Source organism: Pleurodeles waltl, chromosome 8 (assembly GCF_031143425.1).
Source record: "Pleurodeles waltl isolate 20211129_DDA chromosome 8, aPleWal1.hap1.20221129, whole genome shotgun sequence".
Lineage (NCBI taxonomy): Eukaryota > Metazoa > Chordata > Amphibia > Caudata > Salamandridae > Pleurodeles > Pleurodeles waltl.
In genome coordinates, this window is record NC_090447.1 from 520,216,552 (window position 1) to 520,244,207 (window position 27,656).

Sequence of the window (27,656 nt, forward strand, 5' to 3'; positions counted from 1 at the left end):
CTGCCTGCAGTCAAGTGTACACTCTATGGTTATGGCCTCAACTGATTGGTCCATCGTTAGTTCTTGTTTTACTCCCATTGGTTAGTTTGTTTCTAACCCTCTTGGGAGTTGTAGTTTCTTGACTGCTGCTATTTGAAATAAAGTAAGAAAAGAACGCATAATATTCGCCTCCGTGTCTTTAATAAAATTAAGACTTTCCGTCATAAATTACTAGGAAAATCTACATTAGGTATGAAACATTGTATGTGGGTCAGATACCGTTACAAATAAACAACATAAAATATTCAACTCGTTTACAATTGTTAGTTAATGGCCTTCGTATATGTTACAACATCGATATAGAACTTATACTGTAGCATACTTTATAGTTGTCGATGATATGGAGGAGTTGGAAACCCTCTTCGGGAGAGTTTGACCAGTGTCATACTAATAATCGGGCACTAGAAAGTGGCCAGGTTCTCATCTCAAAAGTCAAGATCAAAAAGGTTTGATTTCGTTTGCATCCGTCGCCGCTTTTTCGGGGGGCGCGCCGTGTCGAACAGAGAACCTTTATACTTTGAGTTGTTCCTACCTCGTTAGTATGCGTATGGACATAGAAGAGAGACTACAGAATAGAGCCCTGGTAAGGCCCCATCAATATCATGGAGGAAGAGCGGTGCCGTCTAATATTTTGTACGGGCGGCGCCATCTTAATGAGGAAGTGATCTACATACCAAAATGCGGGCAAGGAAATTAAACCTATTGGGATACTACACTGTAAGAATAGATAACAGTATTTTGATGTGGCTTGCCCTCCCGATTGACTTGTATTTTAAAACGTTTTTTGTTCTGTATGAATTGTAGACGTGACCCCGTTTATCTTGTTCTGTCATGGTTCCATACCACCATTTTACAGTTCTGGTTCCCAGTGTCTTTTAAGCTGTGGTCACACTTGTTCCCCCATGTTTCACGTTGGCTCGTCTACAAGCAGCGATTTTGCTGTTCAAAATGTATTTTTTTTAGTGAATCCTTACATGCGACTTATTTAGTCTGGGAACGTAAAGGGAGCTGCTTCCAGCATACCTCACCCCCTTCGTCTCATTTTCTATGTCTCCATTTTTGTTTCCAAATGCATTTTTTCTCTACGTTGCACCCAGCTCTGCCACTGCTGGAAGCCTGGTTGACTGAACAATAAACTGGGATTAAGTCGTTTCATGAGACCTTCAGTGAAAGAGGTTGGAATGAGGCACTGACTACTGCACTAGCAGTTATTCACAATAGATCTTCATCTGAACACGGCAGTTCTTTTTTCATATGGACCTGTGGCTATGTGCTCTTGTGGCAATTTCCTCCATCGTGCATTGTTAATGGAAATTTATGTTGCCGGCATTCTGCCGTTAGTGTGAACTTGTAGCACTATTTGCTTGTCTGAATCTTACCTATCCACGTAGTTAGAACATTTTAATTGAAGGTGAAGTCTGAGTTGATGTTTGATGATGATTTCATTTGGATTTTGTGTTCTGGTTATTCTTTGAGGTGTTGGATTATGATTTCGGACCAGAGAGGTTTTTTGAATGCCTTAGTGATTGGTTGCCACGTCGTAGGTTAATGACGTACCAGTTGCCCAGCAGCTGGAGGTGTTGCTGGTTATTTGACTTGTTTTTGATGCATTGGACAGATACAAGATATTCCGTCCAGTGTATTCTTTGTGATTGCCATGTATGTTTCCATTGTGGTTAGTGCTGTGTGTCGTCATTGTGCAGTGAAATTGTGCCTGAAGAATACTTTGTTAAATGTGTTCTGATGAGTTTGGATGCTGTTTCATTCCTCCTGATGATGGAGTAAGAAACACTACGATAGCCTAGTATATAAGTTGTTTGCTTTAATGGAGGTCATGAAGTGTTTTGTTCTGCATGTTCTTGGACTTAATATAGTCAACGTATGTTTTTTTTCCTGCTAATGTACAGCATATTGTGGTAGACTTCCCTGTGACCAGTGGCATGGAGGCCGGCAATGCATCATTTGTTTTGTTTTGTTTGCATGTGTTTGAAATGTTATGTGTTCTTTTCAGATATTTGTGGTGTATCTTGGTTGCACATGTGTAGCACTGTTGGTGCGCTTTTCTACTGTCTTGCCATTACAAAGCAGAAAATCAGCGCAACAACTGTCAAGACCTCTGAAACTCTATTTTTTTTTTTTTTTTCTGACAGTGCTTGGTGTGTTTATAGTATTGCTGAAGGTCTGACAGCTATTGAGGTGTTGAATTACAAGCAACGAGTGTAGCTATTCTGCTTCCCCCCCCCAAAAGCTATATTAGGCTATGGAGTAAAACCATCCTCAATTTGTGCATTGTACAAGGAGGTGCTGAAACTGTTTGACAATCTCTGGAGAAGTTTAGATTTAGGAGCAGTGGCTAGTCCCATGTTAATCACCTAAAACGAGAACATCTTTAGACACCGGGCAACCTCTTTATTACAGTTTTCTAGTATATCCAGAAACAAGACGACCACTCTCTTCATGAAATTTAGCAGGACGAAGTGAAAAGATAAATTGTGCTGTGTTAGGCATACAAGAGTGGGCACCACCATCAGAGAAACAGAGGACTTACAGCCACCTATGGCAAGAGTTGGACAGGCTGCTGACCCTGGGAGTTGGGGTTACATTTTGGATGGTACACCTCATCAGCTGAAATGATCAATACTATGGACCATCCTAGAAGGGCCAGAGAAAAGTCATCTACCATTAGGTATGCTGCAAGCTCAAACGAGACAATTTCATCCAGACAACTAATAGAATGCAACTACCCCAGAAGCACATCTTCACCTTCAAACCATGCTTACATTTATGACAGGAAGATGCACACATGTATTGGAAAAAAACAATATGCTTATAGCAAACAATATGAAATTTTGCCTGCACCCACGCTATAGTATTTAGAGAAGCAGAGAGCACCCAGAAAGGACATTCATCAGGCCACCCAAAAATAAACTAATCTGCAAATGAGTCCTCATTAGGTCATCCCAGGGTAGAAATGTGGCTAGTGACGAAAAGGTGGTTTTCAGGGCTGGTGACAAACAGAAGAGTTAGAGATCCTGCTCCTAGATATCGGCGGATAATAGGAAAAATCTGGATAGGATGTAAATATACAAGGGTGAAGGTGACCTTTAAGGCATGGCGCTGTGACAGTTCAATACCCGCGTTATCTTGGCTCCCCACTGTGGGATGCTACTTTTGCATGGCATGGTTTAGTGACTTAAGGTAATGGTAAGCTGGGTTAACCATGCTAGGACTCAAGCATATGACCTGGAAGTCGCTATCATGCAGAATGTTTACAGCTTAAAATTACTGCATAGTGACACCCTGCCCCTGGAGAAAAGGCAAGTATTGGTGATAGTAGCAAGAAGCCAAGGAAGAGAAGTTGACTCATGTTATGTTTAACTATGTGCTATAAGAAGACTGGACCTATGTTTTTTTAATGGACAGACTCTTAAACACTGAACACTTAGCAACAACTAGCCAGTGGAACATTTGGAAAGCCCATAAGTAGCTGTACTGCATCGTGTTGATTTATTCTTACACAGACATAAGCGTATATAGTCAATAACCAGCATTAGGCCAACAGATATATGCATTATAGCTAAGGCTCAGAGTTTTTCATTTTTACTAATTGTTACAGATAAATACTGACAGAAAACAATGTGCTTTCTGACTGTATTTATTTTTATAAGTGGAAAAATACTAAAAATATTGTGCTTTTTGTCAGAGACTCTCCATGCTGCCTTTAATGAATTCCAGGCAACAGCTGAGCAGATAGCATGGGTAGTTAAAAAAACAAAGTGAGATTTTCTTTAATACAGTTGTATGGTAACATATTTTTGTAGTATAATGCTAATGTGCACCTGTGGGTGTAGTGTTTTGTTATATATGACAGCATAATATGCTAAAAAGCGTTGAGCATCCACTCTCGATTGCACGTTTAAAAGTTAAATAGAAGCAGAAATATCATTTTTCGACTCCATTTATTCTCAAACCACAAAATAAATGTGGGTAAGTACCAATAAGATGGCCAGAAAATAAATATGGATAAATACAGATGGAAATATTCAAAAAAATAAATACCATAAAAGCAGGAGCCCTGATTTATATGCCATGAACCATCACATTTGGTGAGAAATGGTTGCACATTACATTAGGGCTCATCCTGGGCCAACAGTCTGCTGGCCTCCACCGTGCATGAGGCTTTTGAGTCTGCTATTTTAAGGCTTAAATGGATAGCTGTCGGTTGTTTCAGACTAATGAGCAATGTCTGTTAATGTGGTTCATTTTGACAGAGATTAAAGTGGAAATCTGCATGGCTAATTTCCTGCTGTGTTTATTTAACCGACCCATGAAAGGGTTGTTCATGAGTCGAAAGAAAATAACTGTGATGGAGAAATAGGACTGCAACAAAGATTTCCTTCTCCCTCGTGATATCTACTTGAGTAATATTAACAGAATAGAAGACACCACACAGCCCAGAAGTGGAAAAACCAACCACTGGGGAATTGTCGGCACACCCACTGTTTCATGAATAAACACTTGAACTTGGTGCCTTAGTCACACTAGAGGAGAGCCAGGAGGCCATTGTAGCCAAAACAACAGACAAGACACCTTGCCGAATGGTTTGTCTCACAATTGTTGGCACTGTGGTAGGAAGCTCTCCAGATGTACTCATTAAATGATGAACTTTATTGCACTAAAGTAGTAGTAATCCCAAAACCAGAGAAACCAAAAACCGAATGCTTCTCTTACCGCTCAATTTTCTTGCTCAGTATTGATCTAAAATACTGGCAAACTAGTGCCTAGCAGACTAGCCAAGGTATTGAAGTCTTTGGTTGATTTAAAGCAGAACACTTTTATGCTGGGTAGAGTACACACCAATTGCCAATACGTTTCCATACAGCCCTTGCCAGAAATACCAAACTCATGGAACCGTCTACCATGGACTTCAATAGAGTACATTATTCTTTTATGATCAAAGCCTTTAAAAAAATGGATTTCGGTCCATATTGCCTCAGTTACTTTAAACTCCTTTATTCTACTGTGGTCAGAGTTAATGGAGTGATGCCTCCTTCATATCTGATGCAGAGAGACACCTGGCGATGATGTACTCTCTACCCTCTCCTCTTTGCCATGGTCATTGATCTGCTCACCGAGTTGATTAGGCAAGACACACAGGAATGTGGATTCTAGTGGCATGGATACAGTGAGGTCAGAGTGTCATTTTATGTAGATAACCTGCTGTTATTAGACCACAGTGCTCCTTCCCCAAGTTTATGGACATTCTCCAGCTCTACAGAGGTGCATGTGATCCATCTTTAGAGAGGTGCATGTGAATAAATTGGGCCGAATCAACCTAAGTACAGATATCGGAAGAACTCTCAGATTCACCAACCCACAAACTGCCTTACCGGGCCAGAGACCACCCTTAAGTTCCTAGGACTGTATCTAGTGTCCCTAGACTAACCTTAGACCTGAACACGACTTTGCTTCTGCATTATACTAGGGCTGATCAAGAGGCGCAGGCAATGCTGCAATTATGTAAAATGGAGAAGGAACATTCTTTTAAAGTGTTAGCACCTCCAATTTTTATAGGTACTGCAGAATTGCCCTAGTATTATGACTCCTAATTGTTTTGGATAATTACAGTCAGTGTTTGGGAAGTACCTGCGGGCGGGCACGCAGCTCAGAGTCCCTCTTTCTTTAATTGAGTACCAGAACCATTCAGTTGAGGATAGGGAGTGGTGGGCATTCATCTCTACTATGATTCATCCCAGCTAACTACCACCAGCGACTGGAGCTTCTGAGACGGGACAGTCCAGCTATCAAACAGGATGTTGGACTCCTTTGGAGATATACTCTTGAGGTGCTAATGTATGCTTTTTATTACCCATAGTTTACTAGAGTGAACCAAAGTACTGACAAAATCCCTGTGTCATGGCTTGTGAGTGGCCCAATTTGCAAGCTTGATTGGGGTTCATAATTTGGGACATTATACAGGTTTGAAAATTGAGAGACGTATGGTCTAACTAACGTCCTTTAAAAAATTGGTTGCTGAAAGTATCTGACATAAGTCCCGTTTTTTATAAATACTTACAACTATCACATCCTCGATACATACAGAAATAATCTTGACTCGTTGCCAGAGTTCAATATTTTATAACCCCAAATTAATGTGGAACATTTTGTTAAGAAAAATATCAAGATTTTACAAATCAACACGCAACCTTTGAAAGACCCAAGATCTAGCTGGGAGAACTTTTGTGGCTAGTCTTGAAAATGATTTGATAGAAACCAATCAGGCCTTGATATGTCTTGCAGTCTTCTTCCTTCAGTTGTTCATACTTTTCAAATTCTTCAACAGAACCTAATATAACCCTGAGCGGCTCTGGCGAATGGCCAGAAGTCAAAGCACAAGCTACACTCGTAGGTCCACCATAGGTACTTTTTTCCATACAATATAGGAATGTTTAGTGATAAGAGGTTATTCAAAACAGGTATGGACCACTTTGGGGGAGGTGGCAGAACTTTGAATCATTCCCGATCCAAAGCAAGCAGTTCATGGAATAATGGGGGATTGGAAGGGCCCTCGCAGATCCAGCTCCCTTGGTGTTCGAGGCAGTGCTTTAAGTGACATGAAAACAGTGACATATCTCTTAAAGGGATTTGGTCAAAGAAGCATAACAAATAATTTTTTCCAAGAGGCGTGGCTTATGTAATTTGGGGCATGGATTCATGTAAATTGAAAAACTGACAGAAACTTATAGTTGCATATTCCCTACCTTAGAATTTCCCCAGGCGCCAGACTGTGTCTGGAGATTTATCTTAACGCAGTACCCTTGCGCGCCATCAGGTGGTGTTGGCGACTCTGTGTCCATCATTGGCGCCGTGGTTACAGTGATGACGTTGTGGTTGTATGTAGACACCACCTGACTTGCTGACATCAGTTCTTTTATTTCCATGCCAGCCTACACACAGATCTGGAGAAGAGCTACCCTCAGTCGCATTTTGACTGACTTTTTGGCCCTTTTGTTGACTTTTTTGGTGTACCGCATTCAAGCCGCGTGACTCCTGTCACTGCATAATGTTGGTCACGGATATGCACCGCATGTGCTTTTGGTGTATGGAGCGCTACCCAAAGTCATGCTTCAACTGCCGGGCCATGAACCCGAAGGCTTTGAGGGAACAGTCCCTAAAGTTCAAGGTGGCCCTGCAGTCTGCTCTGCATCGCTCCCAGTCTTGCTCGAGAGTAAGGTCACGAGTCTGTCCGCGGAGCCATTATCACTCGTCCCACTCCTAGTCCTCTGGGCATTCAGGTCATAAGAAGAAGTCAAAGAAGAAGAAGCGTTCTTCGACTTCACCCTTTTGCCAGGCCGATGCGACGCAGGAGGAGCTTTGTCCTTCCAGGCCTCTGTCCTAGGAGCCTGCTTCTGGGTTGGCTCCACACCCCCATTTCCCAGATCCAGAGCTGCTCCTGCCCAACTCATGGAGTTTTATGAGGCCATACACATCATATTTGGGCAGGTTGATCCCCCTGTGATGACTTTGGGCCCCATAGGCTTGGTGGGGGCCCCCTGGATTTCCTGATGGTGGCTTCCGCTTCAGCTCCAGAGGGCACCGCAGGATCTGTTTCCAGATACGCCCCGACACCTGTTGTGCCATTATGACCTTCCTCATGCAGAAGTTAGTGCTCCGGATGTTGGTTGGGCCCATAATCCCCATTGATCCCATACTCAGTCCCGACTCCGATCCGGAGCACGAACAATGGCGTTCGACGCTGATTCTGACTTCTGGGACATTTCTCCCCAGGTTGGATCCTGACCTTATACCTATGGATATGGGTATGGTGAGAGTATGGAGAGGTCGCCCCAAGATTATTGACTTGCAGACCCTTATGTAGGCTGGGCTCGGGAATTGGGTGAAGTCAGTGGGTTCGACACCTCCCTTGATTCTGGCATACTTTCTCCCCCCTACCTTGGCTAAGGAGGGAGCTTTCTACTTGATGGTGTTGTGAAGAGTAGCAGAGGTCTTGGGCTCTCGAGCTGCCTTCAATGGCGGTCAGGATTTGTAGCAAAGTGCCCCTTTTTGCATGGTCATCTCCACCCCCTATTTCCCCACACGCACACACTTTTTACCTGATATTGATGCTAACTTGACTGAGTGTGTGCTGGGATCCTGCTAACTAGGCCCCAGCAGCAGTTTTCTTTCCCTAAACTGTACCATTGTTTCCACAGTTTGGATGTTCCTGGCACACAGCTAAGTCCCTTGTAAAATGTACCAGTGGTACTAAGGGCTTTATGACCAGGGAGGGTCCCTAAGGGCTGCAGCATGTATTGTGCCACCCTAAGGGACCCCTGACCAGCACATGCACACTGCAATTGCAGATTGTGTGTGCTGGAGGGGAGAAAAAAGTAAAGTCGACATGCCATCTCTCTCAGGGTGCCATGTCCACAAACCACTGCCCATGGCACAGGCAAGTCACCCCTCTAGCAAGCCATACATCCCTAAGGTAGGGTGCCCTATTCCATAAGTTAGGGCATAGCTGCATGAGCAATATGCCCCTACTGTGTCTAAGTCCATTCTTAGTGCAGTGTGGTCATATTGAATACATGGATAGGGAGTTTGACATTACAAACTCCACAGCTCCATGATGGGTCCACTGAAGACTGGGAAGTTTGGTATCAAACTTCTCAGCTCAATAAACCCACACTGATCTCAGTGTTGGATGTATTGTAAATTGCATACAGAGGGCATCTTAGAGATGCCCCTCTGTATTTTAGCCAAACGTCTAGTGCAGGACTTACCAGTCTGTACCAGCTTGCAACTTCCAGGCGAGTTTTTGACTGCATGGGGTGAGGGCCTTTGTGCTCTCTGTGGCTAGAAACAAAGCCTGCACTGGGTGGAGGTGCTTCACACCTTCCCTCTACAGGAATTGTAACATTGGGGGGTGAGCCTCAAAGGCTCAGGCTTCTTGTTACAGTGCCCCAGGGCACTCCAGCTAGTGGAGATGCCCGCCCCGGGACAAAGCCCCACTTTTGGTGGCAGGTCTGGTGGAAAAATTAGGAAAAATAAGGAGTGACCGATTCAGCTGGGACCACCCTCAAGGTGTCCAGAGCTGAAGTGACCCCCTCCTTTTAGAATCCTCCATCTTGGTTTGGAGGAGAGGGACCAATAGGGATAGGCATGTTCCTCCCTCCCAAAATGGAGTGGGCACAGGAAGGGTGGGTTGGCTACTACCCTCTGACCCCTGTACTGCCCCTAAGACTAGTATTTAGGGGCACCTCTGAACCTTACTCACCAGATTCCTGGCGACCTCAAGAAAAAAGGAGGACTGTCAAGCTGACCCCAGAAGTGAATACTGCAGATGACAAATGACTTGGCCCCAGCCCTACTGACCTGTCTACAGCTTTAAAGACCCCTACCCCAAGAAGGTGCTGCATCCTGCTGGACCAGCGACCTCTGCAAACCTCCAGAAGACTGCCATCCCAGCAGAGGACCAAGAACTCTTGAGGATAGCGGCCCTGTCTAGAAGAAACCTCCAAAAAGGACTCCAGAACCACCCCTGATCCGCAAGCTCTGCCCACTCTGCACCAGACTCCCAAGGCTCGAGTCCTAGTGGCTCACCGGTCCAAAGAATGTCCCCAGGTGATTCTGACCTTGAGTACACCCTGGGTTGACCCCTCCTGGCCAACATGACAACACCTGCAGTCTGAATTCTGAGGACCCCCCTGACTGTGACTGGATTGACAAACATTCCAGATGCACAAGGAGATCCCTGCACCCGCAGGCTCCTGGCCTTGGGGAATCTGACCGATGGTCCAGCAACGTCCAGCGGGCACCTCTCCTGTATGTCCAGCCTTTGTTTTCCCGGAACCAACCCCCTGGATCCAGACTGCAGCATGTTTTGTGACCCGCTGTCCTCCTATTGAAAAGCATTGGGCGACCAGCTCTGTGTTTGCACCCCGCTGCCCCTGAGCTGCTAAGGGTGTGTGTTTGGTGTGAACCTGTGCCTCCCACCGGTGCTGACATAAGCATCCCAAGCCTGTGACCTGGAACCGCGGGTGCCTACCTGCAATCTGCTTTGTACCGAGCACCCCCAATCCTCATAGGATTCCATTGTAAACTCAAAACCAACTTTGACCTGTGCACACAGACAGGTCTGTGTTGGTGGTGGTGCACGTTTAGGGTCAGCCTAAACTTTGACCTACTGACATGCTAACCCTACTTCACTGTTAACTGTGCTAACACCCCTCACCACCCACCACCCCAGGACTCTATTGACTCCTATGAAAGATTGCAGTCAACGTTTGAAATAGAAAAGTGTTATTTACCAGTAAACTGCTTTATCTGCAAAAAACAAAGTATGTTTGATATATGTGCTTAATACCTATTGATAACAGTACTTACCTGCAACAAAGTTCTTCTCGTTCTAGTAATAAAGTAACACTATATTTTTGCTATATAAAAACAACTGGCCTGTAATTAGTCATTGAGTGTCTGCCTCATTTCTTGACTCTGTGTGTACAACAAATGCTTTGCATTACCCTCTGATAAGCCTAACGGGTCGACCACACTACCACAAAAGAGAGCATTAGTATTATCTACTCTAACCTCTGTTAAGCCTCTGGGGAGCCCCTTGACTATTGACATCATACCTCATTTTGGTATAGTATATACATAGCCAGGTTTCTACAAGACTAACCTCTGGACAGATGCTTCAGCCCAGGTCTTCGACATCTGAACCCCTATTGCCCTTTAAAGAGGTCCACTCTGATGTCCTGTTGGTGGTGTGGTCTAAACCGAGCACAGGGGCTCCTGTCACCAGGATAATCGCCCACTACCACAGGCCTGTGCCTAACGACCCTAAATTCCTGACCCAGCACCTTACGCCTGAGAGCTTAGTCATTCAGGCTTCTTTATATAAGACTGGACCAGCTTGTGAAGAAAATGTTCTATTCCTCAAGCCTGGCATTGTGGTCTGTGAACACCACATGCCTTTTGGGCCATTACACCCATACTTTATGGGATACACCTGCGCAGGTGCTGCCACAGGTCCGTGAGGAGGTCCTGGCCATTTTCTCCCAAGCTGTTGCTGATGGGAAAGACGCAGCCAAGTTCACGTTTTGATGTGGACTGGACGCCACCGATTCACTGGGCAGATCGGTTGGGTTAACAGTGGCCCTTCGGTGCCACACTTGGTTGAGGACCTCTGGCTTTTCGTGGGATGTGCAGCAATCACTTTTAAACATGCCCTTCAATATCACCCGTTTCTTCGGTGACAAAGTGAACTCTGCGCTGCTGCATTACGGCTCGGTCCCTTGGCATTGCAGCTGCTCTTCGCCCCGCTTAGTCCACTTTTCGCCCTTTAGTAGCTACGGAAGGGGCACCCAACCACGTCCATTTCCCTCCAGCCACCGTGCCGCACATGCTGCCTAGCCTTTGTGTTGTCGAGGATGTGGGATCCATCATCCCTGTGGATCAGGGAGCCACCGGTCAGCTCAGTCCACCCCTCCTCCTCAGCTGCAGCCTCCAAACCTTCCTAGTCCGTCACCCCATCACTAACCAGTTGGAGGCAGAATCCGCCATCACCTGCACCCCTGGGAGTCCATCGCAATGGATAGGTGGATTTTTGCAAATAGTCCAAAGGGGCGACTCCTTCCCCGTCAAGACTACCCCTCCTGCCATGCCACCATAGTACAATTGGATGACAGAGGATCACTTGGCACTTCACTGCAAGGAGGTTACAACTCTCTTCGCCAAGGTAGCCATAGAGAGAGGGCCCTTGTGCCAGAAATAGTACATCGGTGTTATTCCAGCTACTTTCTTGTGCCCAGAAAAGACAAGGGCCTTCGTCCTATCCTAGACCTCCAGACCCACAATCTCTTTCTCAGGAAGAAGAAGTTAAAAGCTCAGCCTGGCTCAGGTCCTTTCTGCCTCGAACCTTGGGGACTAGATGGTAGTGTTGGACTTGCAGGGCACCAATTTTTTGCGGTACGTGGTAACCCACGAGCATTTTCAGTTTACCATGCTCCCCTTCGGTCTTACCAGCGCCCCATAGGTGTTCATGAAAGTGATAGCGGTGGTCGCATCTCACCTGCGCCAGCTAGGGGCTTCAGTCTTCCTCTACCTCGATGACTGGCCGTTGAAGGCGGGCTTGCCCCAGGCTGTTGTCTTCCACCTCCAGACTACGGCAAATCTCCTGCATTTGCTGGGATTCACTATAAATGTGCTGAGGTCACACTTGACTCACTCTCAGACACTCCCTTTTATCGGAACTGTTCTGAACACAGTGCAGTTTCGGGCCTACCCTCTAGAGTGGCGGGTCCAGGACATTCAGTGCAATCCCGTTGGAGTTTGAAAACTGCTGGTTTAAATTAACAGATGCTGGGATCTCCAGATTTATCTTGTGTTATGGTAAAATAAGGAGGACAAACAGTTAATTGTCCCTACCTAGGGAGAGGGGGGTGGGCCACATCTTGTAAAAAGTAACAGTGGGGACAAGGATCTGTAGAATATGTACCGTTCATTTATGAGCTTTTAGTTTGGGTGGATACCAAGGGCTGTTTGCTAAAATTGGTTGAACCCAGTTAGTTAAAAAAAAAAAAAAAAAGTACAGTTCAAGACGCTAATTGCAACCTTTAAGAACTGGGTTGGTTGCCGAAAAATGCCAGGCTTAATAGGTTTAACTGATACACGCCCACACATAGGAATATGCAGCTTCCAGGCATAATCCAGGATGCTTGTCTTCTAAGGTGGGAGAAACGGGCTAGTGAAACTGGGATTTTTTTCTAAGGACCTCATCTGGCACCGATTGAGGCGCTCCCGGCCAGATTTGATATCAGACCTAGTTTTTTTTTTTCCAAATATTTTCAAGGTCATGACTTGCGCAAGAAAGCAGGGTGCATTGCTGAATTTTTCAGAATACTGATGCTAGATTTGATGATTAGTTAGTTGTATGCTAGCTTGTGCTCCAATATTCTGGACGAGCTGGAGAAACATAACACTAAATGGCAGGGAGCCACCGGTCAGCTCAGTCCACCCCTCCTCCTCAGCTGCAGCCTCCAAACATTTCTAGTCCAGGTTGACTCTAGGGATGTCAGTTTCTATGAGTCCTTGGAATTAAGCCACCCCTTACTTTGCTCTTCAGGACTGCAGGCACAGCATTGCAAAATACTTTTTGATTTACACTTTACTCCGTCAAAGATAGCCAAGTTATGGGGTAGTACAGAGGGAAACCCTGTCCATGGTGTTGAACTTAGGAAGCAGGTTTGATTCACATGTTTTTTACATGCCCTCAGCTGGATGTTTTCAGATCTGAGCTTTCTACATTTCTGGGAAAAATCCTCGATACCATAGTTGTTCTGTATGAGCGTAAAAGAAGAAAGGCCAGGGAAAAGGGGAGTAAAATCTGGGGGGCCCTTTTAAACTGGGTTCATGCTTGCTGGCTGGCCTCAGGCTCCCGTGCAGGATTATATGAATCTGAGACTAAATGTATGCTTGATTTGTGCTCTTTATTTGTATTTTCACACATATGAGTTTAGCCCTTTGGGTTACACATATTGGGTTTTTTGCAAGGTTAGGCTGCTTTAACCCCTTTAAGAATTACAAATCTGTCTTTCTTTTGGACTACAGGGATGTACTTACATGGGGGTTATGCAGTCCTAGACTTTTTAAGCTTTGTATTCACTTGGAGTGTCCTTAGAGCTTCTACACTTATTATGAGATGAATTCTGCTCCTTTGTTGTATGTAATTTTGTTTTTTTCATCTCAAGTCTTTTTTCTAATTATGTACCATTGATGAATTGATGAGTATGCTTCATTCCCAGCTGGGGCGCGCCCTCTCAAATAAAAAAAAAGGAGAGAAACTCTCACTGCCTCCAGGCTGCTCTCCAGAGCTCTAACCTCTACCCACATACCCACACACAACCTCAGCTCACCCAGAGAATGACAGGTGATGCATAAAGCTTCAGTAACTCAGTGCCTTTAAAAAATCAAATGCACTTATGTTGTGCAAGATGAAGTAAAATATGTGAGATAAAAAACAGGGACTGCTTCTGTGGCATGGATTACCTTAATGGTATTAACCATCATTGTTGAGAGCTCAGTCAGTGTGTTGGTCTGTTACAGTGAAGTACATTAATAAAGGGCCAAAAAGAGACCCTTTTCTACCAGGAGAGATACTGCTCACCATTGGAACAGAGATAAGACCTCCACCAAATGCTGAGTGGCTTAGGGCCTGGGCTGTTGGACTAAAGTGTAAGAACTGTTATAGAGTGTGAGATAAGAAATTTCGTAAAATCTGGGGTCCACCGTGGCATCACTTTCAACAAGCACTGGCAATGCCATTGGGTTGCATGGGTTGAAAGAAATATTGTATGGTAATGTGAAGCATTACAAGTAAACAATACGTAAATAAATATGCATTTTTGTGGAAGCCGAACTGTAGAATAATTTTGATGTAGGCCAGGTTACAATTCCACTGTCTAGCCAGACCCAAAAATCCATGTAGGTTAATTACTGCCCTACTCCCATCTGTGCTGCTGCCAGAGAAAAACAAACTACATTATCTAGCTATCTAAGAAACTTTAATAGCTTTCCAGTGTCACGTGTACCCATGAAAGTTCAAGCTTAGGCAGCTGGATAAATAAACAAAATGAGCAAAGCTGCGTAGAGGGCAAGCACTTTTTTGTGGAAGCACACATCTGCCCTATGAAAACATGTGGTCCTCGTTCCCAACACATGGGTGGCTCCAAAGCCCCTCTGTAGTGATGATCGCATAGTTGTCTGGTGACAGCTGTGCTCTCAAGTCAGACCATAAAAAGTGTTGGCTGGCAATTTTATGCATTGTATAGTGTCTTTGTTTTGCACATCTTGAGCTTGGTGGCTACCTTTAATCTCTGGAATATTTATTTTGCATGGTTGCTGTCTTGTCCACCACTTAATTTGAGACGTTAGATGACCATGTTAGTGTGCCAGGTCAGCAGGCTGCAGCTGCTGCTGTTGACTGTGACAAGAGTTTTTCTGTGACGTGAACTGCCATTAATAAATTTCTCATTAGATGCCACTTCAGAAATGACCGAATGAGTTAATTGGGAAAGTCAGCTTGCTCTCCCAAATCCCTTATCTTGAGGCCTGCTGGTGCTTTACTTAGACATTAAGTGTTATCATATATAACCTGGTCTGGAGATGTGATTGATAAATGTAAAAGCTGTTGAGTCCTGGAGGGAATCCAAGACTTGCAGATGGATGAAGTTTTTACTGTATATAATGCACCGTCGTCCTAAAAGGTTCTTATGTGAGACTTGTGCTTGAAGTACAGCTCTCTGGTACCGTTGTGTCTGCCCTGGTGTAGATGTGGCATCTGTATTTTGTATCTAGAGCCACAGATTGTATAGATGTTTGGACATGGTCCTGCATTTTTGCTGTGTTTTCTTAGAGCTACAGACTTGGAGGTAAGTATTTACAATGTTTGATCTTCTTAGAACTGTTAACATCTATGCCATGCTCTCGGAGAGTGCTCTTGGATCAATCCTCAGCCTAAATAGTTGGCTTTTTTTTTAACATGACCAAAGTAATTTCATGTTCTTTCAGAAATTAAATATGCAAAATATGCACAGTGCAAACCTATGTGTACCTCAAAACTCCTTGCTGAAAATGTGTGAAAACAAGTTACAAATCACATGGTTTGAATTACATTTGTTCTTTATTACGTTTGTTTTGCCTTAAGAATCAGAATTGGATACTTTAGCTAAGAAATATTTTCATTCCGCCTGAATTTATCTACCTTGTTTTGTTTCCTTTTAGTTTCCCTTCCAAAGAGTATCTCAAATACACCTGTGTCCCCACCGAAAGTGATTCGGAATTCAATGCAGTCTCAACCAAAACCTGCATTTGTCCCAGCACAGAGGATTAAGAAAAGAAGTCGGGGGAGACCACCTGGATCATCAACAGCCGGCCGGAAGGGAAGGCCTCCTAAAAATGCTTCATTAGCTAAACATCACATGCTTGCTGAAAGTTTTAAAACACGAAAACCAGGTTTAAAACCTGGAAGAAAGGTAAATAAATGTGAAAATATAATGGTTAGTTATGTTACTGCTGTTTTTTATTGATTAAAGAAACTTAAGTTTCCTTTATGGATTCCAAACACATTGCTCAGTTTCCAAGCATTCATGAAAAAGCATCATGGTTCCTACTCCCTTTCAGTAGATGTAGATGGGTTTGTTCTTTTTTTCATAAAGGCAGGTTTTTGAACTTGAAAGTTACAGTCTGAAATACCAACTGTTTTTGATGTGGGCATTGATAGGATATTTTCCTTTCACTAAAAGCATTAATTGCAGCATGAATCTGCACAAAAGGGAGTGGTATGAGGATAAAACTATGGCTGATGTAGCAGGGGAAGGGTTTTTTCCTCAAAATGTGCTATATAACTTCTATAGGAGAAGCATATTGCCACAGCAAAACCTGCTGGGTGGAATGGTGCCCAACTGGCTATGTCATTGGCAAAATGCAGAGCAAGTGCCCTTTTTGTATTTGACCCTTATTGGCGCTTTTGGCATCCATGACAGTCATATTGTATTTTATACATACTCTCAATGGGCTTTGGTTCATCCTCTTTAAGCCATTGCTGCATTTGGCCTGATACATTCAGCCCTATCTTGAATCAGGCCACAGGTGGATTGTGATTTCATAGTCTCCCTTGGATCTTTGGTTGTTTCCTTCCATCTCGATTGGAATTCTCAAGGGATCATTGTACATCTGTAAGGTGTCGTCATATATATTTACAAAACAATACATTTTAAAAATTGTTTTAGAAGGTAATATGCCTTTTTATTGCTTTTGTCAATGCACAAGTGCCAAGCATCTTGGCTTTGTCAATGTTTGTTTAGTTGAGTGTAGTGTTAAGCTGTCCCATGTTTCTTTTTAATAAACCCCAGTAGCTAAGGCAAAAAAAGTAGAAATAGTTTGCCATGTAGGTAGACCCCAATTGGAATCCGAGCTTGGAATCTAACGACTTGCTGTTCCCTCTATTAGCCAGACAAATGATTTTGTGTGTTTATATAATTCTATTTGTACTCTAAATTGTTAGGGTGAGCACACCTACCCAAAGCCATGGCATGAGCACACCTAAAGCAGTGGAAATTGCTGAAAAAAAGGTGAAAGCCAAGTGGTGTCGCAAGATAGACTAGTTGTGCACCTTGTAAGTTACCCTCTTTGATCATTTGGGCCTGCATTGAATGACGAGATTGCAGAGACTTCAGGAAGATCCAAAGAAATTATTTGTTCAGCCCAGAAGCCAGAACCCCCTGATAATGGAGAAGTATACGGTTCTGAAAAACGAAAAACTGTGTTGAGCATAAGAATGAAAATGTATGTGCTCAGATAACTTGCAGGATCGATTGAAGTGATCTATATACTTGCTTTTAGACTACTTAGGTCTGTGGCACCTTCCGCTCCACTGGAAAGTTACAGCTGTCACCTTGACAGACAAGGAGGGTAGATCTCTCCTTGAAAATGTATTATCTTATGAATAACAAAAGTTTTGACTAGGACTTTCTTGAGCAGTACCTATATTGCTTGTACCCCCAAGCACAAGGCAGCTCACTGAGACATCTACAAATATATTCCCTCAAAAACTCTTAATGATGGAAAAAAGAGGCTAGCATTGTTTATTAAAGATTGAATATTTTTTTATCACTAAAAAAGATGCTCCCTTGTCAGGCGATGATTCTGGGCGCAGTGCACTTCCACAAAGGTGGGCAGAAATATTTAGAGCTTCCTGAATTGAACTATTGTAATGAAGTGCATAATTGTGCTTCGCTAAAGAAAAAAATATCTGGTTCTTACTACAAGATATTGAAAAAGGCTTCGAAGCACTCCCTGCTAAAAACAGCAAGAAAATCTGGTTTCTCAACCGCCGCATTACATATCACCTGCAGTACAGCAACTACCCAATGAAATCTACCCCCTACCAACATCACCAGCACAGCCTCCCCAACCTCCACACTGTACCAGTTTCTCCTGTCCGCTAGTACATTGGTTGGGGGTGTGTGAATGAGACAGAGGCAGAGTGAGGAAAAAGTAATTGAAAACAAAGCAGATGGGATGATTTACGAACATGATCAGGCGAATTATTGTGAAGGTGATGACTGCAGGTGCAGTATAACAATTTAACGTAGATGGAGCACCATTTGATTCTTCTGCAAGCATTTTTCGCATCCATACTCTGTTGGAAAGGGCTACTAATAAACCTGACCTACCCATGGCAGCTGCAGAGCAGCAGTGTTGCCTTATGATTTCAGAGAGGAAACTAAGAAGTCATGGAAATTCATTCCAGTTTTAGACTACATATGGCATGAAGTGTTGAAACTCATGAAGAAACTGGCTGCAGTCCAAGTAGTAAAATCGTGTTAAGAAATAAACCGTACCAGACACAGCATCAGTGTGCCTCACTGGTCATCACAATCAGACTATGCCCAAAGATGATCTAAAAACAGTCACCCCCCATTTCTGCCACTCTGGTCAGAGATGGCAAGCAGCATGACAACTTGGTTCAGAGTGTAGGTTGTGTAGATTCAGTGACAGCCATCTCCTTCAAAGCAGCTAATGCTTTGCCATCCTAGTCTAGACCCTTCTGGCTCTGCCCTTGTGGTGTGTCAGACCTGCATGTGGTCGAAAGCAGCATCTCTCCTGAGGCCCCGCAATGCTCCCTGAGGCTTGCTCTTTAATGTACAGTCGTTTCCAGGAGCTGTATGGAGGTCACTGTACGGAGCTCCCGCAGGTCTCTGAGGACTCTTGGCTCTGGTGTGGCGGTGCATTGCGGTTCCTGCAGGATATACATGGCCCACGTTGAAGGCGGGTAAGCAGAATGGTCTCCAGCTGGCACAGGCAGTTGGGGGCAGGAGGAAGGCCGAGAAGGTTGTAGCAATATCTCCCAGCAGGGCAGCAGAAAAGGGAGGGTTATCCTTGGAGAGTACTGAAGATGGTGGCTTGTACCCTTTATTCGAGACTAGTCGCTATATGGCCAAGAGTGGAAATATCAGGCGGAGGAGCCAGGGTGAAACCTCAGGTTTGACTGAGGAACCCCAAAAGGATGCTACTCAACTAGAGGTAGCCTTGGGCTGGGCCACTCATAGTGAGTAGCGCAGGTTCAGAGGAGGAGTCGGACCCTGCATTAGGTTAAGGTGGCTTTATGGCCAAACCAAGAGAGGCTGATGAAACTGCCATAAGCTTTAGCAGTAGGCTTCACAAGGTTCGAAAAGAGGTGGAAGCTATTAAGGCCACACAAACACAAATGTCGGAAGAATTGTAAGAATTTTTAGACTCAGTCTGTGCCCAACTGGAAAGCATTTCTACTCAGCTAAATGAGGGTGGAACAAAGTGCCTCACTGCGAGGATAATGGATATAACTTGGGGAAAAAATAATAAACAGCTGGAGGAGACATGATGGCTTAACGGGAAACCGGAGCAGATGGAAAATTATGTGAAGATCTAACCTTCGGATTACAGGAATCCCAGATCATAGTGAAGATGCTGTGGAAATGCTTAATTAATGGAAAATCTGATAGTCTTTCATTGTTTCGGATTACAAGCTAGATTTAATAATCACAGGGACTCATTTTGTCCTGTCTCATGTTGGGGGGCATGCCAGGTATCCCCCTACTATGTTGGTGTACTTTGTCGATTATAGAGTTAGAGAGGATAGTGGCTAAAGTGAAACTGGAGAACGCCTTTAAGTCTGCAAGTAACTTTGAATTCCACATTTTCTCGGACATGACAGTAGAATCCTCCTGGAGACTTAAGGATATCGGAAATCTGATTTCAAAGTTTCAATCTGCTGAGGCACAGGCCTCGATAATTCTGTTTTCTAAACTTAAAGTATTGTTTCAGAGGGTCTTTTCGAGTACTGGGTGAAGTTGCTGAAGCAGCCGAGTTCTTAAAGACTATGCTTTACTTGGTGCATGCTGTATGTTTGATGTGTACTTAAGGGTGAGGTTTGATGGGGTCAAGAGGGGAGAGCAAGGTGGTACTGTTGTTGCGATATGACAGTTCTGAAAAGACTGTGGGAGGTGGGTTTCAAGACTGCACAAGTATCTGTAATGTTAAAGAAGTTAAGGAAGTTTAAGTAATTAAGGAGGCTCTAATGTCTCGCTTGCCTAGGCTCAGTACAAGAAAGTAGGTTATTGTGTATTTGGCCATGGGTGGGGCAAGAGGGGAAGAGTTTGGGAGACTCGGGCACTTGGTCATGGTGCCAGTACCCCTACGGGTGGGGTGATGAGCAATGAGTGGGTGGATGGGCAGGACTCTGACTGAGGCATGTAGGTGAGAGACTTGGAGCAGAGGTGGGGTCTGGTGTGCAGTATAAAACGAGATCCAGAATGGCAAATATAGGGGAAGGACACCAATATCGAGTGGAAAACTCCGAGATGGCTAAATCCTGGGGGTGCCCACTGAGGTGGTTCCGGGTTAGTTTATGCTCATGGATCTATGTGGATTTAAATTGTGGGAGAGGTGAGGAGCCGCATTTTAGCGGTTTAAGGGCCATTTTGGCTATGCACAGTTGCACTTGAGTCAGGATTTCAAAGCATTTTTTGGGGAGGGAGTGAATTTTTGGAGAGGCAAGTAGCATCAGGTGAAGACCTTTAGCGATTGGATGCACTTTGAGCTTTTAGCTGGCACTTTTGCACTATGGCACGTTGGCACTTGGAACTTTAAGCATTATATGAACTTTGCTTAATCATGTTTAGCCCGGAGACCAGAAGGAGGGTGGGATCCTAGGCCAGTCCTGAAGGTGGTTTCGCTTAATATGGATGGAGATAACAATAAGAAGTTGCAGGCTATAGAAACATGGGTGGAGGACCGCAGTCCATTGGTTGTATTGCTTCAGGAGACTCGTATACCAGCAGGAAAGATTTTAAAGTTCTCCATGTTTCAAAATGGGCTGAATATAGAGGTTTTTCCTCAGCCCACCAGGTTAAGGCATTTTTCCTCACCCATAGACTGAATGCAGTAGTGCTTGATTGGGACTGTGACACGCATGGCCGCTGGTGCTGGGTTAATTGCTTGGTTTTCTCTAGGTGCCTTACTTTTGTTAGTTTTTATGCCCAAGTGGAAGATAATGCTAGGCCATCCAAGGAGCTATTTCAGTTATTGTTGCTAGTTTCAGGGAAGATTATTATGGGGGGCGATTTTAACTTTTTCCAAAATCCCAGCAGAATAGATTCCTCTATAAATCTTTAAAAGATAGTTAAAGCCCAGAGTCGCGAATGTTATGCAGAATCAAAAATTAATTACTTGATCCTGGGAGGGATGCCTTTCCAGGGGGAAAAAGAATTTGCATGCTTTTTCGGAAGGTTTCATAGCGCTTCATGGGTTGAATTTTTTATATATATATATATATATATATATATATATATATATATATATATATATATATCTCTATCTATATCTAAAACAGTAATTTTTAAGGGGTGGCAGACCCTCTCTAACAGATTCTTAGACCATACAATCCTCGAGCTGGAGATTTTTGTGTAAAGAGGTAGTTTGCGAGGGAGGAGGTAGGTCTTTAATAGGCAGTATCTAAGGCGGAGGGTTGGGGCAGGATATGCAAAGACGAGATTAAAGAATTTCTGGCCAGGAACCATGGGTCATCCTCCCCAAATGGGGATGCATTAAAACATATATATATATATATAAGAGGGTGGGTGATAGCGAAAGATGTGGCCAACAAAGAAAGGCCAAAGAGCAAAAGCAGGCCTTGGAGAAGGGGGTCCAGGAAGTGCATTTTGAGGCAGTCTTTGGAGGCGAACAGAAAAGAGCTTGAGAAGGCTAAACAGTCTTTAAGTGACTTCTACTACGCCAAGTGCCTTGAATCAAATCGGGCCTACATGCAGAAAATGTATGAGGAGAGCAACTTTTCCAGAAGATTTCTAGCATGGCAGGCCCAAGAACAAGCTACAAGTAACTTGATCCATGCTTTGAAGTGTCCAACCTCCTGGGTTCCCTACGAGGAACAGGGCGAGGTGGGTGAAATCTTGCTTGAACTCTACAGGCAAATTTACAGTCATAATCAAGTGATCGATAAGGGAGCTTTAAAGGATTTTCTGGCAGGTTTGGATATTCCCACTCTCACTGAGGAAGATGTGGAAAGCTTAGTTCTCCCTTTTTCTAGATAAATACTGGTCGAGGTGTTAGAAGCCTTCCAAGCTGTAAGGTATGTGGCCCAGATGGTTTTCCAGGCTGAGTTTTATAAGTAATTCCTGGAGGTTTTAGTGGAATATTTGCTGCTAGTTCTGTGTTAGAAGGTGTCCTCATATCTGTTTCATTTAAAAAGATGAATGTGGTTATTTTTTTTAAAAAAAGGGAAAGGGTGTTTAAGACCCAAATGCATATCGCCCAATTACTCTATTAAATTCAGAAAATAAGATCATTATGAAATTGTTGGAAAAAAGATTTAATTGTGTAGTGGTGAAAGTAATCCAAAAGGACCAGAATGTTTTTATTGCTGGATGACAGTTCGGGACCAAGACGCATTATTTAGCGAAGGCGCTGGATTATCTCTCCGTTAATTATAACTCTGCCACAGTTTTTTTTATTAGACAGGGAGAAGAAGGCCTTTGCCCTCATGGTCTGGGAGATGCTTTTTTGTAGTTTGGATAAGTTTGAGTTACCCTCCCAGATCACAAGGTTGATATATAAGATGTATGAAAGCTCTAAAGCAAAGATCATAGTTAATGCTGCTGAGGTGGTGTAAGGAAATGCCTCCTTGGCATGGTTACCCCCTTACTTTTTGCCTTTGCTGATGCCAGGTTATGATTTGAAAGTGTGCTGGGACCCTGCTAACCAGGCCCCAGCACCAGTGTTCTTTCCCTAAACTGTACCGTTGTCTCCACAATTGGCACAACCCTGGCACCCAGGTAAGTCCCTTGTAACTGGTACCCCTGGTACCAAGGGCCCTGATGCCAGGGAAGGTCTCTAAGGGCTGCAGCATGTCTTATGCCACCCTAGGGACCCCTCACTCAGCACATAACCACTGCTTGCCAGCTTGTGTGTGCTGGTGGGGAGAAAATGACATAAGTCGACATGGCACTCCCCTCAGAGTGCCATGCCAACCTCACACTGCCTGTGGCATAGGTAAGTCACCCCTCTAGCAGGCCTTACAGCCCTAAGGCAGGGTGCACTATACCACAGGTGAGGGCATATGTGCATGAGCACTATGCCCCTACAGTGTCTAAACAAAACCTTAGACATTGTAAGTGCAGGCTAGCCATAATAGTATATGGTCTCGGAGTCTGTCAAACACGAACTCCACAGCACTATAATGGCTACACTGAAAACTGGGAAGTTTGGTATCAGACCTCTCAGCACAATAAATGCACACTGATGGCAGTGTGCACTTTATTGTAAAAATACACCCAGAGGGCATCTTAGAGATGCCCCCTGAAAACCTACCCGACTTCCAGTGTGGGCTGACTAGTTTTTCCCAGCCTGCCACACACCAGACATGTTGCTGGCCACATGGGGAGAGTGCCTTTGTCACTCTGTGGCCAGGAACAAAACCTGTACTGGGTGGAGGTGCTTCTCACCTCCCCCTGCAGGAACTGTAGCACCTGGCGGTGAGCCTCAAAGGCTCACCGCCTTTGTTACAGCGCCACAGGGCATCCCAGCTAGTGGAGATGCCCGCCCCTCCGGCCACTGCCCCCACTTTTGGCGGCAAGGCTGGAGGAGATAATGAGGAAAACAAGGAGGAGTCACCCCCCAGGCAGGACAGCCCCTAAGGTGTCCTGAGCTGAGGTGACTCTTACTTTTAGAAATCCTCCATCTTGTAGAAGGAGGATTCCCCCAATAGGATTAGGGATGTGCCCCCTCCCCACAGGGAGGAGGCACAAAGAGGGTGTAGCCACCCTCATGGACAGTAGCCATTGGCTACAGCCCTCCCAGACCTAAACACACCCCTAAATTCAGTATTTAGGGGCTCCCAGAACCGAGGAAGATAGATTCCTGCAACCTAAAGAAGTAGGACTGCTGACCTGAAGTCCTGCAGTGAAGACGGAGACGACAACTGAGTTGGCCCCAGCCCCCCTGGCCTGTCTCCCTACTTCGAAGAAAACTGCAACAGCGACGCATCCCACAGGGTCCAGTGATCTCTGAAGCCTCAGAGGACTACCCTGCATCTAAAGGACCAAGAAGCTCCCGAGAACAGCAGCCCTGTTCAAGAAACTGCAACTTTCTGCAACAAAGAAGCAACTTTTAAAGACCACACGTTTCCTGCCGGAAGCGTGAGACTTTCCACTCTGCACCAGACGCACCCGGCTCGACCTGCGGAAAACCAACACTACAGGGAGGACTCCCCGGCGACTGCGAGCCCGTGAGTAGCCAGAGTTGACCCTCCTGTGCCCCCACAGCGACACCTGCAGAGGAAATCCAGAGGCTCCCCCTGACCGCGACTGCCTGTACCAAGGAACCAGACGCCTGGAACCAGCACTGCACCCGCAGCCCCCAGGACCTGAAGGAACCGAACTCCAGTGCAGGAGCGACCCCCAAGCGACCCTCTGCCTAGCCCAGGTGGTGGCTACCCCGAGGAGCCCTCCCCCGGTGCCTGCCTGCATCATTGAAGAGACCCCCTGGTCTCCCCATTGATTCCTATCTGAAACCCAAAGCCTGTTTGCACTCTGCACCCGGCCGCCCCTGTGCCGCTGAGGGTGTACTTTCTGTGCCTGCTTGTGTCTCCCCTGGTGCCCTACAAAACCCCCCTGGTCTGCCTTCCGAAGACGCAGGTACTTACCTGCTGGCAGACTGGAACCAGGGGCACCCCTATTTCCATTGAAGCCTATGGGTTTTGGGCACCACTTTGACCTCTGCACCTGACCGGCCCTGAGCTGCTGGTGTGGTAACTTTGGGGTTGCCTTGAACCCCCCAACGGTGGGCTACCTTGGACCCATTTTGAACCCTGTAAGTGTTTTACTTACCTTTGAACTTAACAATTACTTACCTCCCCCAGGAACTGTTGATTTTTGCACTGTGGCCACCTTTAAAATAGCTTATTGCCATTTTTGTCAAAACTGTACATGCTATTGTGATTATTCAAAGTTCCTAGAATATCCGAGTGAAATGCCTTTCATTTAAAGTATTACTTGTAAATCTTGAACCTGTGGTTCTTAAAATAAACTAAGAAAATATATTTTTCTATATAAAAACCTATTGGCCTGGAGTAAGTCTTTGAGTATGTGTTCCTCATTTATTGCCTGTGTGTGTACAACAAATTCTTAACACTACCCTCTGATAAGCCTACTGCTGGACCACACTACCACAAAATAGAGCATTAGAATGATCTCTTTTTGCCACTATCTTACCTCTAAGGGGAACCCTTGGACTCTGTGCACACTATTTCTTACTTTGAAATAGTATATACAGAGCCAACTTCCTACAGGTGATTACAGTGCAAGTTAGCTGTGGCACTAGACAGGGCTGTCCTCTGTCACCAGATCTGTTTGCTTTTTGTCATTGAACCACTAGTGATTATAATCAGGAAGAATAAGGATATTCACCCTCCTGTACCACAGATGGCTAAGATAAAACTTTCTGCGAATGCCATAATGCTGCTTCTTGAATTTAGCAGGTGTTTACAGGAAAAAGCTTTTGATGTCTTCTCTTTGTACTAGGTATTAGGGGGCTCTAAGGTTAGTAAGAAAACTGAAGTCATTCTTTAAAGTTGCTTGCCTGATATGTTGCTCCCAGATATGGCCTCCTGTGTAAACGAGCAACTGAAGCGGAACCTGGTATTGGAGATTAATAAAAGTTTGAAGACTTACGTGATCTTCAAAGTATTGTTTGCTCAATGGAACTCGCTTCCCCTTACCTTCTTAAGGAGGGTTGCACTGATAAGGATGGTGGTTTTTCTCCTGTTCATTTTTATTGCAATACTGTGTGTGCTTGGGACATAGTTTTTTAGAAGAGTGTAATCTCTTTTTACATCTTTTATCTGGCAGAATAAAACTGCTAGACTAGCACTTTGCACTCTATCTGAAGGTTTGGAGGATGGCGGTTTAGCACTCAACAATTTGAGGGATTATTAGTTTGCTTATTTTATACAATACATGTCCTGATTTAATGTGCAACTGGTGTCAGGTGGTCTTTTTAAGAATTATTTTATGGGTTTGATTTTAAAGGAACATATTATCAGGGATGTTTTAAGATTGACAAAATCAGTTAAAGTTTGCTACAGCAGTTTGATGTGGTTCTTTAAAAGTGCAGGGGCATTTATCTGCAATATGTAATCCTTTATATTAATGCCGCCACACCCTTGAAATAACTGAATTGGCATTCAAGGGCTAGGATGGACTCAAGCGTAATTCAGAGATGGGAGATAGTCGGGTTTCGTTAGGTGGCTGAATTCATGCCTAGAGAAAGGTGGAAGAGCTGTCCTGAAATCCAAGAGTCTGTCAAGGGTAACTTTTGGCTGTTCAGCTTCTATAGAGTTATGACTAGTAAATGTAGGGCTTTGGAGATTAGACACATGTGTACTAGTCAAAATTTAGCAATGAACCTGCGTGAGGCCCCAAATCTTAAATATCCTGGGGAGTGGAAAAAATTGGTTAAGTCAGGCAGAGGTTCTGACACGTCAAAAGGCATTTAGTAAGTGGGAGAAATATGAAGGGCTCAAACTATATTTTTTAAGGTCCTGAGAGAGGTCAATTGGCGGAGAATGCAATTTTACACAAAATGGTTGCTTTTCAGAATCCCACAATGTTTGGCCAAGATTAACCCTGCGTGGCCAAGTAGCTATTTTAGATGTGAATCAGTTGCAAATTGATTTCATGTAGTCTGGCAGTGTGCTGCCATTCAAGAATTCTGAAGAGAGATATGTTATGTTTTTTTGGAAGCAGCTTGGCAGATAGTAGTTTGTAGTATATGGTTTGCTAGAAATTGGGTCTCTATTTGGCAGATGTATACACCCTTGTCCAAGTAGGGGACCACTGTCCTACTCAGGGTAAGTCGCAACTAAACCCAAATGATCCTGTGCTCACCCTCTGGTAGCTTGACACAGAGCAGGCAGGATTAACTTAGAAGGCAATTTAGTTAAGTATTTGTGCAGTAACTCATACGGGAACACAGTGAAAACACCACAAAAATACACCACATAGGTTTAGAAAAATAGATAATTTTCTGAATAAAATAAGGTCAAAACAATAAAAATCCAATAAGTACAAATTGAAATATCACTTTTAAAAGGTTTACAAGAGTTTTCGTTCTTAAGAAACAGTGGTTGTATCCTTCTAACACACAGTACCTGGGATGCGTCAAAATTAACGGTGCATGGGAACCACAGAGGAGGAGATGCATGGAAAAATAAGGTGGTGTCAGATTTTGTGGCGTGTCACCGACAATACGGCATTTCTTTCCATGCTGCAAAATGATGTCGATTTCCAGATGCACAGCCTTCGTTCCTTGCTGCGATGCAGAGATATTTTGATGCCCAGGGACGATGCGTTGAAAATCCTTGACGTGCTTGGAGAAGGAGCAGGCTTTGCGTCGATCCTGTCGGCAGTGTTGTGAAATTTCATCTGCGAGGCAGGCCTTGTGTCGGATTTCGTGCTGCGAAGCCAGTGCTGCAACGTTCCAGCCAGCAGTGTGGCGATTTT

General features: G+C 44.4%; 1 protein-coding gene across 5 annotated transcripts in view; it reads left to right on the forward strand.

Moving 5' to 3' along the window:
• The window catches only part of SCML2 (Scm polycomb group protein like 2), a 685,095-nt gene that overhangs the window by 316,503 nt on the left and 340,936 nt on the right, over positions 1–27,656 (forward strand). For all 5 annotated transcript variants that reach the window (XM_069204521.1, XM_069204522.1, XM_069204519.1 and 2 more), the window contains one exon: positions 15,823–16,073. In XM_069204521.1, the coding sequence (XP_069060622.1) occupies positions 15,823–16,073 (251 nt within the window). The remainder of the gene's footprint in view (positions 1–15,822; positions 16,074–27,656) is intronic.